The 20800-nt window shown below is 50.2% G+C and overlaps 1 protein-coding gene across 2 annotated transcripts; it reads left to right on the forward strand.

The window, feature by feature from the left end:
- Positions 1-25: 25 nt before the first annotated feature.
- LOC116984470 (uncharacterized oxidoreductase YjmC-like) lies at positions 26-17753 on the forward strand. 2 transcript variants are annotated; one of them, XM_033038596.1, is made up of 11 exons: positions 26-197; positions 3967-4115; positions 4940-5128; positions 5538-5599; positions 5694-5747; positions 6795-6893; positions 8924-9059; positions 12504-12622; positions 15272-15367; positions 15904-16014; positions 16512-16884. In XM_033038596.1, the coding sequence occupies exons 1-11, from the start codon at positions 109-111 to the stop codon at positions 16572-16574; spliced, it is 1167 nt and encodes a 388-aa protein (XP_032894487.1). In that variant the 5' UTR covers positions 26-108; the 3' UTR covers positions 16575-16884. The 2 variants fall into 2 exon arrangements, with proteins under 2 accessions (XP_032894487.1, XP_032894488.1); XM_033038597.1 differs by lacking the exon at positions 26-197 and adding an exon at positions 2364-2412 and having other exon boundaries at positions 16512-17753.
- Positions 17754-20800: the final 3047 nt, after the last annotated feature.

The following is a 20800-nucleotide window of genomic DNA, read 5'->3' on the forward strand; positions in this document are numbered from 1 at the left end:
ACCGGTTGAAGCTGCTGAGCTAGTTGCCAGGCTGATTGTACGGAGCAGGCTTTGGGAGTTACCTGTTGGGAACAACCAAATTGGCTTCAAAGCAAAACATCAGCTGGTATGAGGTGTCAATACCCCCCTGGCCAATTAGAGAACGTACAGGGACCTCGAAAACTCACGAACACCGACCCGTACGGAGCCATCATGAGGTAAGTTTCAGCTTCTGCCGTGAAGTGAAAATATAAAGTTCCCTCCACTATGGGGGTCTTCCCTGTGCTGCCTCAGGGTGGGATCCAGACCAGTGTATCAGGAGCAGGCAATGTGGGGAGTTCACATTTGTTTCTTTTTGGAGAGAAAAATCATGGTTATCTCTCCACAGACACTGCCTGGTCTGCTAAGAGTTTCCAGTATTTTCAATTTATACTTTCATAAACCTGAACTCCTGCACATATTTGGCAAGCCTTGTCAAGCCCTGGGCCTCAAAACACTGTAGTCCCTGCGAGTTTCAATTGATCCGAGACTGAATTAACATTTGTAAAGCCTGATGTCGACTTCAAAATTGGTTTTCAAGCTGTAACTCTTCACTGAGGGAGTTTGACATTGATGTACGGTATGAGTAGTTATTCATTGTACATCAAACAAAACACAGCAGGTCAGGCAGTCTCTGTAGAGATTCAGCAATATGCCCCTCACCAAAACTGGGAAGTAAAATTAATTAATTTTATGTTGCAGAGGAAGCTGGAACATGGTGGATTGAACAAAGGGGTGATAGGGTGGGACAGGGTGAGGTGGGTTAACGGGTCAATTAGATGGCATTAATGCTTTGCTGTTGTTGCATGTTGGAATTAGCAAGACAGGTCAGACTGAACGAAGCGAGAGAGAGATATTGAGCTAAAATAAAACATTGACGACCGGCAGCAGAAATGGCCATTGGGCTCAGCGTGGGATGTTAGCTGATGTTGAATCCTGCAAGCTGCCACATGCCAGTTGTAAGGTAGAGTGTTATTGCTCAAGGTGACATTGACTGTACAGGAATTCAGACAGCGAACGGGGTGGGTGTGGCTGGCAAGACCAGGAAGTGCTGGCTCTCGGCAGGGGAGGGGATGGGGGCGATGGGTGGGGGGGGGGATGAAGGCGAGGGGGGGGATGGGGGCAAGGGGGGCGAGGAGGGGATGAGGGCGAGGGGGGGAATGGGGGCGAGGGGGGGGACGGGGTCAAGGGGGGGAGGAGATGGGGGCGAGGGGGGGATGAGGGTGAGGATGGTGGCGAGGGGGATGAGGGCGAGGGGGGGATGGGGGCGAGGGGGGGATGGGGCGAAGGGGGGGATGAGGGCGAGGGGGGATGGGGGATGAGGGCGAGGAGGGGATGGGGGCGAGGGGGGGATGGGGCGAAGGGGGGGATGAGGGCGAGGGGGGATGGGGGATGAGGGCGAGGGGGGGATGAGGGCGAGGGGGGAATGAGGGCGAGAGGGGGATGGGGGCGAGAGGGGGGGGTGGGGGGATGAGGGCGCGGGGAGGAGGTGGGGGCGAGGGGGGGAGAGGTGGTGGCGAGGGGGGGGGGGGGGCGAGGGGGGGGGATGGGGGGATGAGGGCGCGGGGAGGAGGTGGGGGGCGCGGGGAGGAGGTGGGGGCGAGGAGGGGAGAGGTGGTGGCGAGGGGGGGGTGGGGGCGAGGGGGGATGGGGGCGAGGGGGGGATGGGGGCGGAGGAGGGGAGAGGTGGTGGCGAGGGGGGGGGTGGGGGCGAGGGGGGGATGGGGGCGAGGAGGGGGAGGGGAGCCGCAGACACGTGTGTGTGTACATGAGGAAATTGGGTCCATAGAGGGTCAGTGGACAGGGGGAGAGGGATTGTGGATGGAGGGTGTGTGGGAAGATGATGGGAGGGGGGTAAAGGGACAGAGTGAGGGGGGGTGAAGGGGGGAGTGTGAAGGGGGGGTGAAGGGGGGAGTGAAGGGGGAGAGTGAGGGGGGAGAGTGAAGGGGGGAGTGAGGGGGGGGAGTGAAGGGGGGAGTGAATGGAGGGAGTGAGGGGGGGAGTGTAGGGAGGGAGTGAGGGGGGGGAGTGAAGGGAGGGAGTGAAGGGGGGGAGTGAAGGGAGGGAGTGAAGGGGGGGAGTGAGGGGGGGAGTGGAGGGGGGGGGGGGAAGGGGGGGGGTGAAGGGGGGGAGTGAGGGGGGGGGGTGAATGAAGGGGGGAGTGAGGGGGGGGGAGTGAAGGGGGGGTGAAGGGAGGGAGTGAGGGGGGGAGTGAAGGGAGGGAGTGAGGGGGGGGGGTGAAGGGGGGGGGCGGCAGGGGGGAGTACAGACCCTGGGGCTGAGACAACTTTCCACAGACGAGGCCCGGGATCAGTGAGGGGGCGGGGCCGCGGGTTTCCCATCATCCTCCCCGCCGTCGCGCTCGTGAGGCATAAAAGGGCGGGAAATGGTTCGGTGAGGCGTCGACTCCCCCAACTCCCCCACCCCTCCCCCACTCCCCCCCCCCCTCCCCCCAACTCCCCCCCCCCTTCACCCCTCCCCCACTCCCCCCACCCCTCCCTTCACTTCACACCCCCCTCCCCCCCCCCCCCTTCACTCCCGGCCGCCTCACACCCTCCCCCGCCCCCTCACTGATCCCGGGCCTCGTCTGTGGAAAATTGTCTCAGCCCCAGGGTCTGTGCTCCCCTCCTACCGCCCCCCCCCCCTCCCTCACTCCCCCCCCCCCCCCCCACATCAGTCCGGGCCGCCTCACACCCTCCACCCCCAGGGTCTGTGCTCTCCTCCTGCCCCCTCACTCCCCCCCCCATCCACACTCCCATCATCTTCCCACACACCCTCCACCCACAATCCCTCTCCCCCTGCCCACTGACCCTCCATCACCTCCCCCTCTGCCCACATTCCCAATGCCCGGTGACCCCCCAGTTCCGCGCTCAGTCCCTCCACTACCATCACCGCTCCCTCTGCCCACAGTTCCTCCCACCATCATTCTCATCTCAGGCCTCTCCATCCATCTCTGTACTGTCCCTTTACCTGCATGAACCTCATTTCCCCATCTACACACACACACACATGTTTGTGGTTCCTCCCTCTTATTCTCCTCCCTCCATTTGCTACCATGGACGCTCTTTAGACCGTCGATGGACCGATGTCGTGTTGTGAATTCGTATTGGTGTCATTAATTTATTGAATTTTTGTATATTGTATATTATCCATGTGTATCATATTTACAGGCCTCCTATGCTGCTGCCCACCCCCTCCATCCACCTTTTCCCTCCCACCAGAGGCAGACGTGTAGCATCCTGCAGGCTCTTACCACAGTGGATGTGCGAACGTTTTGTTGTAGGAAATTCTGGAACCACTCAAGACAGATATGACGCAAATTTATTTCCCAGAGATTTGAGTCAAAAGGCAGACAGAGAGTTACTTGGCAAGTAGAAAGCGTGGAATAAGGAGTTGAGATTACATGGTTCATGCTGATACAGAAGCACCCACTCCAATATTTGCAGTCCCTCTATTTCCCATTCAGTTATTTTGTAACCCACCTAAAGGGAGTCAACTCTACATGTGCTCACACCTGAGAATTCTTCCATTGAACAAGATTCATCTCAATTTTCAAATGAAGCGTACAGACCAAGTCTGCTGAAATCTCATATCACAAATCTACCATTCCACCAGACCGAGGAGCTCCCATTCACAGAATAAAGGGATGAGCAATCTGGAAGATACGAGAAGAAATCTCTACATCTGGATGGCGCAGAATCTCAGAAATTCTCTTCCACAAAGATTTTCTCAATGTTGTTGCTGAATATATTCGATAGAAATGATAAAGGATATTAATTTAGTGTAGGAAATTAATAACGAGGGAAAAGATCAAGTATGGTATTGAGAACGAACAAGGGGTCGAGTAGCCTCGGGCTTCTGTTTCTTACTCCAATACGCGCCTCTATCTATCCACCTTCCCTTGGCCTATCTGGCTGGGCTCTGAGGTTGTGGTGCTTTGTGTTGCAGGTATTTGGTGACACGGCATGATTTGCATCAGTTCATCGAGTGCTGTATGAGTGCAGTCGGTGCCAGGAGCTGTCATGGGGCAGCACTGGCCGATGTGCTGGTGGAGGGAGATTATCGAGGACATTACAGCCACGGACTCAACAGACTTGGTGTGTGCATGGAATTTCCAGTGACAGGTTGGGGTGTAGCTGTTAGCCCAGTGGTAATGAGGCAACTCTCCACTGTCTCACACTTGAAATATTAAATACCATTTACAGGTACATATGCAAAACATAGGATGAAGTTTAGAGAAAGGACTGAGTGGTTGAGGTTATTGGCGAGTTGTTGAATTAATCTTCATTCATGTTTTCTCAACTCATCCCTACTACCTTCACAACACCTCTCCACTACAGCATCCAACTCGCCCCTTGCCATCCCTCACCTTCCTCCTTTCCTCAGCTTCCATCTCCGGCAATTCCCGAATCTGCTCCCTCTTTCTCCACAACTGTAAAGAGACCGCTTCTCCCCCACAGTAATAGATACGGGGTATGCTTCCATTTGGATCAAAATGTATAAAATGATGAGTGGCACAGATAAAGTAGAGATAATTTTTCCCCCAGTGTGGAGATGTCAGAATACCTGGGCATAAATTTAATGAAAGAAGGAAAACATGTAAGGAGGATCCATAAGACAATTTAGGTTTTACAGAGTGGGTGGGGGCTAGTTGGCACTGCCAAGGGAGGTGGTGGATGCAGAATGGATAACAACATTTAAGAGGCTTTTGTACTCCTGAACAAGCAGGGAGGAACGGGATTCAGACCTCAAGACTCATGGGAATAGTTAGATTTCACCATGGTCAGCATAGGTTTGAGGAGCCAAAGGGCCTGTGCCTACATTTGGGATTGGGCAATGTAGGCCAAGAGTCAGGGTTAATATCAGGTTTGCAGTGAGAGACAGGCATATGCATCTCATTGTCACTCTGTCAACATCACAGATATGTACGTGAAGGATCTGAAAACTGGAATCTGCGCAAAGGATGGAGACCCAACAATTGTAAAGTGCACGGCAGCCACTGCACTGGTGAATGGCAATAACCTGATTGGACCCATTGTTGGGAACTTCTGCATGGAACTTGCCATCAAAAAGGCCAAGCAAGTGGGAATAGGCTGGGTGTCAGCTTACGGTGAGTGACTGAGCTACATGCAAAAAGAAATACAGCGAGGGACAAAATCTGCCCCAACACCTCCTTTCAAGACTATTCCATTTTGTGATTGCCTGGTCCACTATTCCCCAACCATCCTCCTTTTTACCATAGTTTCCCATCCAATCACAACCTTTGTCCTTTCACCTCTTCTCACCATCTATGTATAGATCCCAAAATCCTACACCTTGCACTTATCTGCATTAAACTCCACTAATTATTTCTCAGCTCACCTATCCAACCGAACAAAATCCTGCTGCAATTTTTTATAATTACCTTTGTTATCTATGATACCACCCACTTCAATGTCATTGGAAATGCATCCACCATGCTGCCGTCAGCAATATATTTAATGGCCTCAGTTGTTTAATGTGTCTGAATCTCATTACAGGTTCTAACCACTTTGGCATTGCTGGATTTTATTCCATGCAAGCTCTGAAATGTGGTCTCATTGTGAGTAACATTTGCATCAAAATTGATTTAGTACTTTAATCCGTTACACACACACACACAGTTTGTGATAATATTTTGTATTTGTAACCAATAGGGGATGTCTTGTACCAACACCTCTCCACTGGTGGTGCCAACCCGAGGAAAGGAGGTAAAGTATTTGCAAACCAACATTCCTATGACGATGTTCATTATCCAGCATTTAGTGCACAGGGCATTCTGCTCACATGGTGTCACAAAGAATGCCTCTTGTTCAAGGGATTAATAGAATATGTAATAAATAAGAGCGGGAGTTGATCTGCCATTCAGTAAGTTCATGGCTGACCTGAATCATATAAGAATAGCACAGGATCAGGCCCTTCGACCCACCGAGCATTTGCCAATCATCTATTGACATTAATCCAAACAATTTGATTTTCTTATTTCCGACTTTCTGCCTGTTCCCCAGAAAACAGAACAGCACAGGAACAGGCCCTTCAGAACACCATGTCTGAGATGACAAAGATGCCAAACTAATCTAATTCCATCTTCCTGAACTGACTGAGAATGCAACTCAAACACTATTATGCTATCTGCTTCCACAACCTCCCCTGACAGTGCTTTCAATAGACAATAGGTGCAGGAGTAGGCCATTCGGCCCTTTGAGCCATTCAATGTGATCATGGCTGATCATCCCCAATCAGTACCCCGTTCCTGCCTTCTCCCCATATCCCCTGACTGTTATTTTTAAGAGCCCTATCTAGCTGTCTCTTGAAAGCATCCAGAGAACCTGCCTCCACCGCCCTCTGAGGCAGAGAATTCCACAGACTCGCCACTCTCTGTGAGAAAAAGTGTTTCCTCGTCTCCGTTCTAAATGGCTTACTCCTTATACTTAAACTGTGGCCCCTGGTTCTCGACTCCCCCGACATCGGGAACATGTTTCCTGCCTCTTGCGTTTCCTGGCATCTACCACTCTCTGTAAAACAAAACTTGCTTTGGACATCTCCCTCACACTTTAAACGTGCGTCATCTAGAATTTGACACTTCTATACTGGAAAAAAAGACTGACCATCCTCGACTTTTGTGGTTTAATTGCGTGCATCCTCACTGGTTGTATGGTTTATTTATTCTCACGTGTACCAAGGTACCGTGAAATACTTGGTTGTTCTGTTCGGCACACTTTAAGATAACCATTCAACTACCTCTATCTATTTTCCAGTGTACTCTGGGAACCAATCCTATCAGTGTGGCAGCTCCAGCCCTGGATGGAGATAGCTTTGTATTGGATATGGCCACATCAGCAGTGGCTTTGGGAAAGGTAAGGCATACTTTCACCATGTGCATTTCGATGTAAGTAGTATAATTACATTTGGACAAGGTGTAATCACCAGATATATTTTACACTCCCTCCTTTTTCCCAATCCAAAGGAATAGATTCTTTCACAACCCCCTGGTCAGCTCTTTCATCTGCACCAAACAGTCCCCTGTCTGCGGCAGCCCCCTCTGCAACTGCAGGAGATACAACATTTTGCTTTCACCTTTTCCCTTCCCACCTTTCCAGAACTCAGACAGTCTTTACAGATGTGTTGTGATTCACTTGCACTTCTTTGACTTTAGAATTCTGCATGCAGTGTTTGTGGTGTGATCTCTACATTGGAAAAGCAAGTGCTCATTGGATGCCCACTTTGCAGAGTCCTTGTTTTCAGACTTGGGTAGGAAGATCGATGAGATCCTGCAGAATTAATATGGGGATGCAAGCAGCAGGACCTCTAGGATTGTAACCTCTGTATTATTCCCTGTGTCATGTGTTAATGAGGGCAGAAATAGGAGAGATTAGTGGCTGAGAAACCAGTGCAGGCTGAAGGGATTTAATTTCATAGTTACATCGCGTAGAAACAGGTTCTTCCACACTCCAAACATGTACATGTTTGTATTTAATTGGCTTCAGTAAATTACAAATTGTAAACATGTAAATTACATGTTAATTGGCTTCTGTAAATTGCAAATTGTTCCTAGTGCGTAGAATAGTACTAGTGTACGTAGTGATCACTGGTTGGCGCAGATTTGTTCGGTCGAAGGGCCTGTTTCCATTCTGTATCTCTGACGTCTTTAAGTCCGACTTGGTTTTAGACAATAGGCAACATGTGCAGGAGAATGCCATTCGGCCCTTCGAGCCAGCACTGCCATTCAATGTGATCACGGCTGATCATCCACAATCAGTACCCCGTTCCTGCCTTCTCCCCATATCCCCTGACTCCGCTATTTATAAGAGCCCTATCCAGCTCTCTCTTGAAAGCATCCAGAGAACCTGCCTCCACCGCCCTCTGAGGCAAAGAATTCCACAGACTCACCACTCTCTGTGAGAGAAAGTGTTTCCTCGTCTCCATTTTAAATGGCTTACTCCTTATTCTTAAACTGGTGCCCCTGAGTCCCCCAACATCGGGAACATGTTTCCTGCCTCTAGCGTGTCCAAACCCTTAACAATCTTATATGTTTCAATGAGATCCCCTCTCATCCTTCTAAACTCCAGAGTGTACAAGCCCAGCCGCTCCATTCTCTCAGCATATGACAGTCAATTTTTAACGACCAATTGTCAATAATGTAGGTGGTAGATTAGGTGGTAGATATAGTGAATGAGTCGCCAGAGGAAGCAGCTACGGCTGATACAATTGCAACATTTAAATTATCATTTGGTACATGGATAGGGAAAGTTTACAGGGATATGGGCTAAAAGTAGACAAATGGAACAAGGCTAACGAGACATCTTCGTCAGGACAGAACGCCACAGGAGATCCTTATTCCCTGTGGCTATCAAACTTTACAACTCCTCCCCCTTCTGTTGTGGGGTAGACTGAGACTGAGACTGACATCCCTCCCCCCCCCCCCCACCTCCTCAATCTTTGCACTTCCCCAAAACCTTACCACTCGTCACTTTATTTTTATGTTTCATGTATTTTGTGTTTTTTTATGACTGTTGGCAAATTAATTTACCTCCTGGGATAAATATTCTATCGTATCGTAATGCTGAGCTTTCAAGATCTATAACTCCAATGGTTTGTAAAACACTCAACCTTTCTTTCCTCCTGTTAAATCCTTCTTAAAACCTGTCCTTTTAGGCAAGAATTTAGTCACCCTTCATCTTCATAAGGTCTGATGTCAGTTTGGTTTTAATGAAGCTTCTGTGAGGTTTTACTGGGATAAAGGTACTTCAGAAATGCAAGGTGGGTGGAAGCCCACTGCTACCAAGGCCTGCTTATCGATCTGTAACATCCTGTAACATGAACATGAGATGTTACTGATCAACAATCTATCTTTCCCTCTCAACCCCATTCTCCTGCCTCTCTTTAGATAGAATTTCAACACAGACGTGGAGAGGAGGTTCCGGTAGGATGGGGCTGTGATCCTGATGGCAAGGACACCACTGATCCAGCAAAAATTTTGAGTGGAGGGGGTCTGCTGCCTCTGGGAGGAAACGAGGCTACAAGTAAGAATTGTATTTACCTTTTGTACGGGTGTTTATGAGGGAGATTCCAACCCTCATCTCTCCCTTTGTTGGATCACTTCTCACTTTAATGATTTAAGTTTGCTTTAAAGGATTAATATTCCTCACTATCCCTCAGCCTCCGGGCTCCTCCACCTTTTTCCTTTCTTCTCCCCCCCCCCCCCCCCACCCTCCATCAGTCTGAAGAAGGGTTTTGGCCCAAAACGTTGCCTATTTCCTTCGCTCCATAGATGCTTCTGCACCCGCTGAGTTTCTCCAGCATTTTTGTGTACCACCAATTTATATGTCATCCTTCCACATACAAGGCTGAATTATAGACAATAGGTGCAGGGGTAGGCCATTCGGCCCTTCGAGCCAGCACCGCCTTTCAATGTGATCACAGCTGATCATCCACAATCAGTACCCCGTTCCTGCCTTCTCCCCATATCCCCTGACTCCGCTATCTTTAAGATAGCTATCTAGCTCTCTCTCGAAAGCATCCAGAGAACCGGCCTCCACCGCCCTCTGAGGCGGAGAATTCCACAGACTCACAACTCACTGTGAGAAAAAGTGTTTCCTCGGCTCTAAATGTTCTAAATGGCTTACCCCCTTATTCTTAAAATGTGGCCCCTGGTACTGGACTCCCCCAACATCGGGAACATGTTTCCTGCCTCTAGCGTGTCCAAACCCTTAACAATCTTATATGTTTCAATAAGATCCCCTCTCATCTTTCTAAACTCCAGAGTGTACAAGCCCAGCCACTCCATTCTCTCAGCATATGACAGTCCCGCCATCCCGGGAATTAACCTTGTAAACCTACGCTGTACTCTCTCAATAGCAAGAATGTCCTTCCTCAAATTAGGAGCAAATCTGCACACAATACTCCAGGTGTGGTCTCACTAAGGTTCTGTACAACTGCAGAAGGACCTCTTTGTCCTATACTCAACTCCACTTGTTATAAAGTCCAACATGCCATTCGTTTTCTTCACTGCCTGCTGTACCTGCATGCTTACTTTCATAGACTGATGAACAAGGACCCCCAGATCCCATTGTACTTCCCCTTTTCCCAACTTGACGCCATTTAGATAGTAATCTGCCTTCCTGTTTTTGATACCAAAGTGGATAACCTCACATTTATCCACATTAAACTTCAACTGCCATGCATCTGCCCACTCCTCCAACCTGTCCAGGTCACCCTGCATTCTCATAGCATCCTCCTCTAGTTCACATTGCCACCCAGCTTTGTGTCATCTGCAAATTTGCTAATGTTACTTTGAATCCCTTCATCCAAATCATTGATGTATATTGTAAATAGCTGCGGTCCCACCACAGAGCCTTGTGATACCCCACTGGTCTCTGCCTGCCATTCTGAAAGGGACCCGTTAATGCCAACTCTTTGTTTCCTGTCTGTCAACCAATTTTCTATCCATGTCAGCACTCTACCCCCAATACCATGTGCCCTAATTTTGCCCACTAATCTCCTATGTGGGACCTAATCAAATGCTTTCTGAAAGTCCAGGTACACTACATCCACTGGCTCTCCCTTGTCCATTTTCCTAGTTACATCTTAAAAAAAATCCAGAATATTAGTCAAGCATGATTTCCCCTTCGTAAATCCATGCTGACTCGGACCGACCCTGTTACTGTTATCCAAATGTGCGGCTATTTCATCTTTTATAATTGACTCCAGCATCTTCCCCACCACCGATGTCAGACTAACTGGTCTATAATTCCGTTTTCTCTCTCCCGCATTTCTTAAAAAGTGGGATAACATTAGCTACCCTCCAGTCCACAGGAACTGATCCTGAGTCTATAGAACATTGGAAAATTATCACCAATGCATCCACGATTTCTAGAGCCACTTCCTTAGGTACCCTGGGATGCAGACCATCAGGCCCTGGGGATTTATCAGCCTTCAGTCCCATCAGTCTACCCAACACCATTTCCTGCCATGTAGATTTCATTCAGTTCCTCCGTCGCCCCAGATCCTCTGGCCACTACTATATCAGGAAGATTGTTTGTGTCCGACTTAGTGAATAAGGATCCAAACAACCTGTTCATCTCATCTACCATTTCCTTGTTCCCCATAATAAATTCAAATTTTTGGTCTTCAAGGGTCCAACTTTGGTCTTAACTAATTTTTTTCTCTTCACATACCTAAAGAAGCTTTTACTATCCTCCTTTATATTCTTGGCTAGCTTACCTTCGTACCTCATCTTTTCTCCCCGTATTGTCTTTTAGTTATCTTCTGCTGCTCTTTAAATATTACCCAATCCTCTTCTTCCTGCTCATTATTTTTATACTGTCCCTGACATCCCTTGTCAGCCACGGTCACCCCTTACTCCCCTTGGAATCTTTATTCCTCCTAGGAATGAACTGATCCTGCACCTTCTGTATTATTCCTAGAAATACCTGCCATTGTTGTTCCACTGTCACCCTTGCTAGGGTATCTTTCCAGTCATCTTTGGCCAACTCCTCCCTCATGGCCCCATAGTCCTCTTTATTCAACTGTATACTGACACCTCCGATCTACTCTTCTCCCTCTCCAATTGTAGATTAAACCTGACCATGTTATGGTCACTACCTCCTAATGGCTCATTAACCTCAAGGTCCTTTATCAAATCCAGCTCATTACATAACACTAAATCCAGAATTACCTTCTCCCTGGTAGGCTCCAATACAAGCTGTTCTAAGAATCCATCACGAAGGCACTCTACAAAGTCCCTTTCTTGGGGTCCAGTACCAACCTGATTTCCCCAGTCTACCTACATGTTGAAATCTCCCACAACCACAGCATTACCTTTGCTACATGCCAATTTTAACTCCTGATTCAACTTGCACCCTGTGTCCAGGCTACTGTTTGGGGGCCTGTAGATGTCCCATTAGGGTATTTTTACCCTTACAATTCCTTAGTTCTATCCATACTGACTCCACATCTCCTGTTTCATTGTCACCCCTTGCAAGGGACTGAATTTCATTCCTCACCAACAGAGCTACCCCACCCCCTCTGTCCACCTGTCTGTCTTTTCGATAGGAGGAATACCCTTGGATATTCAGTTCCCAGAATTGTTAAGACATTTCACGGATATCTGAGGGATAGGTTTTTCACAAATAGGGAAGGGAATATCTAGAACAAACTGCCTGAGGAGGTAGTGAAGGCAGATACAAATACAAAGTTCAAAAGGTGTTTGGACGGGTACTTGTATAGGGAAAGCATAGATGGACACTGACCTTCCCTGCCTGAGTGTAGCTTTGTCCAGTTGATGTTATACACTGGCCTGAGTCCAGGTATTGCCCATGGAAGAGCAGTATATCTTTGCCCACTGTTGTCCATCTGACCAGCACATGGATGATCAGCCATGATCACAGTGAATGGCGGTGCTGACTCGAAGGGCCGAATGGCTTACTCCTGCACCTATTGTCTATTGTCTATGCTGTGTTTCCCAGGTGGATACAAAGGCTATGGATTGAGTATGATGGTGGAGATATTTTGTGGAATTCTAGCGGGAGGTCATTACAGTAAAAACGTCCGCCGCTGGAAGGAGACAGACTCGGTGGCTGACTTGGTAAGCTCATGGCTCTCCCCCCGTACCTACCCCCCACCTTGTGTACCCTCATCCTATGTAAACTCAGCTACTGTATCCTCTCCCTCTGCTTACCTACCCTGTGTCTTCACCTTCATCATGTGCATCTTTGCCAAGTACCCCCTCTCTGTAGTTACATGAAAGTGTGATCTGATCCCTCTCCTTCACTACATACACCCTTATCCCCAATACCATTCCTGTGTCACTGCCCTGCTATACTGCTCACTTGTCTCACACCCCTCCAAAGTATCGTGGCCCTCTGACTCCTGCCCTATGTGACACAGCATAGCTTCGAAGCAGGCGCTAAGGGAATGGGAAGGGTAGTTATAATGGCTAGCCACTGGGAGCAAGTTATTTTAACTTATTTTCCCATTGCCATACATACCTTTCTCTCCTTAGCTTCCTCCACTGTCAGTATGAGGCCACGCGCAAACTGGAGGAACAGCACATAATGTTTTGCTTGGATAGCTTACAATGCAATGGCATGAACATTGAATTCTCTAATTTCAAAGAAAACCCTGACCTTCAGCCCACCCCTGCATCGCTGCCAGTTGTTGCATTCTCCATGCTTGCCACTATATTCCTGCTCCCTGTATCCTCTTCCCTAGCTCCCTGCATCCGTACCCATCTCCCTGCTCTCTTTACCCCATCCCTTCTTGCTCACCCTCTCCTCTCTCTGCTTCCTCTCCCTGCACCTGCACCCCTCACCCACACCCTGCACCCCACACCCACACCTTCTCCCTACACCCCCACCCTGCACCACTCACCCACACCCTGCACCTCTCTCCCTGCACCCTCTCCCTGCGCCCTCATCCTCTCCCTGCGCCCCTCACCCCCACCCTGCACCTCTCACCCCCACCCTGCACCCCTCATCCCCACCCTCACCCAACACCCCTCACCCACACCCTGCACCCCTCATCCCCACCCTGCACCCCTCATCCCCACCCTGCACCCCTCACCCCCATCCTCAACCACACCCCTCACCCCCACCCACACCCTGCACCCCTCATCCCCACCCTGCACCCCTCACCCCCATCCTCAACCACACCCCTCACCCCCACCCACACCCTGCACCCCCACCCCTCACCCACACCCTGCACCCCTCACCCACACCCTGCACCCACACCCTGCACCCCTCACCAACACCCTGCACCTCTCATCCCCACCCTGCACCCCTCATCCCCACCCTGCACCCCTCACCCCCACCCTGCACCCCTCACCCACACCCTGCACCCCTCACCAACACCCTGCACCTCTCTCCCTGCCCCCGTCCCTCACCCTCTCCCTGCTTGCACCACATCCCCCTCCATCCTGTACGCTCGCTCCCTCTGCTGTTTAATTATAAGTAATGTTGAATTTTTAATGAAATATCTTCAGGTTTATTTTTCATATCTCAATGACATAGAAGGCTTGCCCCCTCTCTCCGCACTGCCACTTTATGAACTTCCTGTACCCACTGCTCCCTGCACCCGAACACCGTGTTCCCATGCCCCTTCCCCTAACTACACATAAGGTTCACTCCCTTATATCCTTGCCCTTGGATACCAGCACCCTGACACCTTTTACCCACCCTGTGTGCTGCTATGTACCCCTGATCTCTAGATCCCCATTCCTTTGCTTCTCTATGTGGCCACTGGAGCTGGTCACAGGCTAGGGGTGGTACGGACGTAACTCTCCTAACACCCCTATACCCACCCACCAACTAAAGGTCTAGGTCAGAAATGTGAAGGTACACAGGATGAGTGCAGCGTCAACAAGACTTAAACAGCACAACCCCCTACAGGACATAACAGCCGGATACCATCACAACATTAACTCTCTCCACAAGCAATGCACAGTAGCAGAAGTGTGTAGCATTTACAGGATGTACTGTAGCAACTCTCCAACACTCACCAGACACCACCTTCAAAGTCCACCATCTCTACCCACTTACGCACTACCCCCAACCCAGGTAACTTGACACCAACTCTGAGGGTTGCCAGCACTAGATGTTGGTAAACAAAGGTTTGGAATTTGATCACCCAGACCAGAGTTTGTGCAATTAGTTAAGTTTTAAAGTTTCAGTTTCCTCATTCATGCAGAGTGTTTACTGGCCACAGTTTATTCTCTGCCCTTGTTGCCCCGAGTTCAGTGCTATGTCTGAAGTTGCACTTTGCCAGAACAAGTTTGGTCAGCAGATCTCCATGCCTTGGCACTGGAGGCTGTCAGAGAACAGTGAGCAGGGGTGGAGGGAGAGGCTAATGCTGGATCCAACCTCACCCAACACCAGTCTGTGGAAAAGTCCCAACCCAAAACATCACCCGTTCTACTGAGATACCTGCCTGACCCGCTGAGTTACTCCAGTGCTCTGTGTCCACCAGTGTCCAGAGGTAGCTGAAGATGTAAGGCACTATTCCCCAAAAGAGCAAACCCCTCATGTGGTCATGTAGGCTTGGACTGCACCAGAAGCTAGCAGCACATACACATCATGAACGATCACAGCACAGCAAGATCCCACACGGCCACCCCTGGGAGATTTCTGGAACTTTCCCTTTAGTGCCTGGTGGTGTTCCTGTGATCACTCGTCACTGCAGCTTAGCTGGGTAGTGTTGATGCACTCACTAATCCCACTCCTGTGCTCACATTCTCCAGGGACAGAGTTTCTTTGCCTTGGATCCAGAATGTTTCGCTCCAGGTTTCGAGTCGAGGATGTCAGATCTGCTCAAACTGCACAGAAACCTGGAACCGGTCAGTTTTATCAGCAACTCTTACATATTGTATTAACCATGCAGACATACTTGTGGTGGCTAAAGTAAGATAACCATCATCAGATTTACCATTTTAATACTAACAGATATCACTCTTTATCTGATCAATGCTTTTTGAGATCACCCAGAACAACCTGGTTGCAGATGTTTCTCACAACTCAGCAGCCCATGAGTTTAATATTAATAGTGCTCAGAAACTGAGGGAGAGATCGCCAAGGCAAAGCCAAGAACCAGATGACCTGGCATTGACCAGAAACAACATGGTCTCAACAAACAGTTCACCAGGAGGGCTGAGCTCAAGAACCTTTAGAACAGAGGGTTGTGAATCCACAAGATGCTCTTCCCCCAGGGAGTGGGAGTGATAATGGTAGAACATTTTATTGTAAGGGGGGTGGGGACTGGGGTTTCTGTGGCCCCCCCAGGCCTTGCACCATTCTGGAAGTAAATCACTGTTCCTCCATCGTTGGTGGGTTGGGGACGGACACTGAGCTAAGGCAGCCTGTGTTTTTCCTACAGAGCGAGCCGGGGCTGGGTGTCCTCGTGCCCGGAGACCCGGAGCAGCAGCACATGGCCGAGTGTGATCGTCACGGCGCCATTCCATACCATGTCAACGTGGTGGACCACATGGTGAGAGCAGCTCTCCCCCAGCCTGGGGCCCCAGACTCGGTCCCTGGCCCCGACTCCCAGCCCCGGCCTAGACACGGCCCCTAACTCGGCTCCCAGCCCTCGGCCCGGCCATAGGTTAGCTCACGGCCCCAGGGGGAGATGGGCGGGAAGCGGGTGCAGAGCCTTGTGTGTCAGTATCGGAAACATGGGATCCGGCATTGAGACTCCAGGAAGAGGATTGGGAAAGGGGGAGATGTTGGGGAGAATGAAATGGGGAGAGGAGAGTTGAGGGAGAGTAGAGGGTGGGGAGAGAAGGTATCTCTGAGTACACAAGGGATGGGGAGAGTGTACACGGAGGGGACGAAGTGAGGGTGAGTGAGTGGGGGAGGGGAGAGTGGAAATAGAGGGTAAGTGTAGAGGAGTGTGAGGGAGGGGAAATGGGGTAATGGGGGAGGTGTGGAGTAGGGCAGAGTATAGAGCCGCTATAATCGGGACATTTCTGTCATGGTGTTTTGCAGAACTCGATGGCGAGGGAGCTGGGGGTTGAGCCGCTGCCGACAACCCGCACTATTGACCCCTAGTCTGCAGCCGCTGGCACGACCACCTCGCTCTCCCAGAGAGTGGCGGTGGGGCAGGACCAGGTCCACATCCTCACGTGCTCCTGCCGGTGCCTCGGTGTCCAGCGCATGTTTCTAGTTAGGTCATAAGTGATAGGAGCAGAATCAGGCCATTTGGCCCATCAAGTCTACTCTGCCATTCAACCATGGCGGACCTATCTCCTAACCCCATTCTCCTGCCTTCTCCCCATAACCTCTGACACCTGTACTAATCAATTATCTATCTATCTCCACGCTTAAAAATATTCACTGACTTGGCCTTCACAGCCGACTGGCAAAGAATCCCACAGATTCACCACCCTCCGAGTAAAATTCCTCCTCATCTTCTTCCTATAGGAACATCCTTTAATTCTTAGGCTGTGACCTCTGGTCGTAGACTCTCCCACTAGTGAAAACATCCTCTCCCACTCTATCCAAGCCTTTCACTATTCTGTAAGTTTCAATGAGGTCCCCCCTCACTCTTCTAAACTCCAGTGAGTACAGGCACAGTGCCGTCAAACGCTCATCATAGGTTAACCTACTCATTCCTGGGATCATTCTTGTAAACCTCCTCGGAATCCTCTCCAGATCCAGCACATCCTTCCTCAGATATGGTGCCCAAAATTGCTTACAATACTCCAAATGTGGCCTGACCAGCGCCTTATAGAGCCTCAGCATTACATCCCTGTTTTTGTATTCTAGACCTCTTAAAATAAATGCTGGCATTACGTTTGACTTCCTTACTAACGATTCAACTTGCAGATTCACTTTTTGGGAATCCTGCCTCAACACTCCCAAGTCTCTTTGCACCTCCGATTTCTGTATTTTCTCCCCATTTTGAAAAAAGTCTACGCCTTGATTCCTACGACCAAAATACATGACTCCACACGTTGTTACACTATATTCCACCTGCCACGTCTCTGCCCACTCTCCCAACCTGTCCAACTCCTTCTGCAGAGTCCCTGCTTTCACTACACCACCTGGCCCTCTACCTATTGTCGTATCATCCGCAAACTTGGCCACAAAGTCTTCAATCCCCTCGTCCAAATCATTAATATACAACGTGAAGAGCAGCGGCCCCAGCACCGAGCCCCAGAGTTCCGCTAGTCCCTGGAAGCCAACCAGAAACAGACCCCTTTATTGCCACTGCCGGTGGGGGAGATAGTGGGGATAAAGGGGGGTGTCAGTGGACTGGGTAGTGGAGGGAGGGAGGGGAGGTGATTAGTCATCTCCCTGTGGCCAGAATGAGCGCTGCAGATGTTGGCTCCATTGCTTCCACTTTTCTCCCCATCCAGCTGTTTTCATTGTGGTTTGTGCTTCGGAATACGGCATTAATTTAAATCACATCGCCCATATTTATTTGGGAGATTCTTCAATTTAGTTTAGAGCTAGTGCGGAAACAGGCCCTTTGTCCCTCCGAATCTATGCCGAACAGCGATCCCCGCACACTAATTCTATCCCACACACACTAGGGACAATTTACCGAAGCCAATTACCCTACGAACCTGCGCGTCTTTGGAATGTGGGGAGAAACCGGAGTACCCGGAGGAAACCCACACGGTCACGGCGAGAACGTACAAACTCCGTACAGACAGCGCCCTTAGTCAGAATTGAACCCGTGTCTCTGACCGCTGCGCCACCCCTTGGGAAATACATTCCGTCCCCGTTGTCCGGGGTGTCAGGTTGGAGGTAGTTTCCACCTGTTACCTCATTCTTGCACCTCAGCTGTGTTAGACAATACACAATAGGTGCAGAGGTAGGCCATTCTGCCCTTCGAGCCAGCACCGCCATTGGGGCGTGTTGGAGCGGGCGAGGGTGTAACGGGTTGGCCGCAGCTCCGCTGCATCTCCTGACTGTGCCGGAGTTTGAACAAAGCCCAGGGCGAGAGAGGCCTCACACCAACGTGAAATAGGGTTAGGGCCGAACCCGTGCCTTTGCAGAAACCTAATGTAGCAATGTTACAAAATTTTGAGATTTTAAAAATCAAGTCTGTAATTTATCCCATCAGATAAAGCATAAAAATAAGTTTAATTTGACACCTAATTCACTTTCATATCTCAAGCATTTAAAAAGTTATGGCCATTTTCATACTGGGAAATGAGCATCTTGTTCCCTATTGATTTTCTATGGACATAACAAAAAAGCTGTGATCGTGAACAGTCAAAAGCCCATAACTTTCTTAAAAATTAAGAGAACTGAATGAAATTTTCAGTTATCATAGATTGAAGCATTCTGAAACAAATATAAAATAATCTTACTTGGATGACCTTAAATTAAAGCATATAATTAGTTAGTTACCTAATTGTAGCGAATTTCAGACTTCAATTACTAGATCTAAACATCTATCCATTTCTTAATAAATGATTAACATTTTTAAATAGCCTAAATGTCCAAATAATATTCACAAATAATTCACATTAAAACATGATTTTTAAATCTCATTTACATTAATTTATAGGCCAAATGGAAGGAATTTAGTGTTCAATTGCTGTAAATAAATGCCCATTTAAATCAGCTTTCCAGTGGGTCCCTGTGGAACGCGCTGGTTTAGAACGTTCACATTGCGGACAGATTTCCAGCGACGCTTCAGGTAGGCTTTGCAACATACCTACCTAATGGCCGCAGGGGGCTCGGCCTCTCGGCAGCGAGAGAAAGCTCGATGCCTGAGCGGGGCTCTGTTAGAGTGATTCCCGGAAGATCAGGGCAACATACCCGACCCACCCGACATCGCCGCCGAACCGGGGCTCTCTCAACAAGGCCGCCGCAACGCACCCGATTCATCCGCCGCCGACCTTCCGCCCACCGGGACCACCCACGCATCGCCCGCGGACCCCGACTCAACCACCACTGGACTCCGACCATCGGGTCCGGTGACCGTCGCCACTCCACCCCCCTCCAGCAACCCACAGCCGTCGCCTGACCTGGAGCCTGGACTCTGCACTGGGCCTGGAGCCTTCACGCTGCTCACTCCCACTCTCCTGGACTTAACTCCACCGGTTCCTAGCGCCCGTCTGCCCAGCCTTGCTAACCTCAGTGGCTGCTCCACTGTCCCCCCCAACCATGTCACCCCCGCTCTTCCCCACCCACATTACAGCCCTCTCTCCCCCCCACCCCCTGACCACCCACCACTCCTCCAACACCCACAACCCCCCCCACACTTCGCCCCGTCCCAAGTCTACCCACCTGCCTTCCTCTGGCCCCAACTACCACCCCTGCCGGGTGTTCACCATCCCCCCCGACCTCCCCCTCTCCACCACCCAACGGTCTGTCCTCCGCAGAGGTCTTACCTTTGTCCCCCTCCGTCCCCATCTCAATGAGTTCCGCGCCCACCATGACTTGGAGCGCTTCTACCGCCGTCTCCGCCTCACAGCGCACTTCCATGGGAAGGAGTCCTCGCCCCCCAATGATGACCCCTTTTCCCGTCTCCAACGCACCCCCTCCTCGTGGAACCCCCCTCATAAAGTCCCGGCTCTGGAACTCTTTATCCAGAACTGCCGCAGCCACGTCAACCGCCTCAACTTCTCCACTCCCCTGTCTCACTCTAATCTTTCCCCCGCTGAACGCACTGCCATTGAATCACTCCGCAAAAACCCAGATTGGGTCATCAAACCAGCCGACAAGGGAGGTGCCGTGGTAGTCTGGCGCGTCGATCTCTATAAAGCTGAGGCCACGCGCCAACTCTCGGACACCTCCTCCTACTTACCCTTGGACCATGACCCCACTGACAAGCACCAGGCCACCATTTCTAGCACCATCACCGACTTCATCAATTCCCACGCCCTGCCCGACCAAGCTTCCAACCTCATCGTTCCCCAGCCCCGCACGGCCCGTTTTTACCTTCTCCCCAAAATCCACAAACCCGGTTCTCCCGGCAGACCCATTGTCTCTGCGTGTTCGTGCCCCACCGAACTCATCTCCACATACCTTGACTCCATCCTATCCCCCTTGGTCAAATCCCTCCCCACCTATGTTCTAGACACCTCAGACACTCTCCGCCGCCTCCACGCATTCCACTCTCTGGGCCCTCACCCCCTCATCTTCACCATGGATGTCCGGTCACTCTACACCTCCATCCCCCACCAGGATGGCCTCGGAGCCCTCCGGTTCTTCCTCGACCAGAGGAGCAACCTATACCCAGCCACTGACACTCTCCTCCGCTTAGCGGAGTTGGTCCTCACCCTCAACAACTTCACATTTGACTCCTCCCATTT

The sequence above is a fragment of the Amblyraja radiata genome, chromosome 20 (genome assembly GCF_010909765.2).
Source record: "Amblyraja radiata isolate CabotCenter1 chromosome 20, sAmbRad1.1.pri, whole genome shotgun sequence".
Lineage (NCBI taxonomy): Eukaryota > Metazoa > Chordata > Chondrichthyes > Rajiformes > Rajidae > Amblyraja > Amblyraja radiata.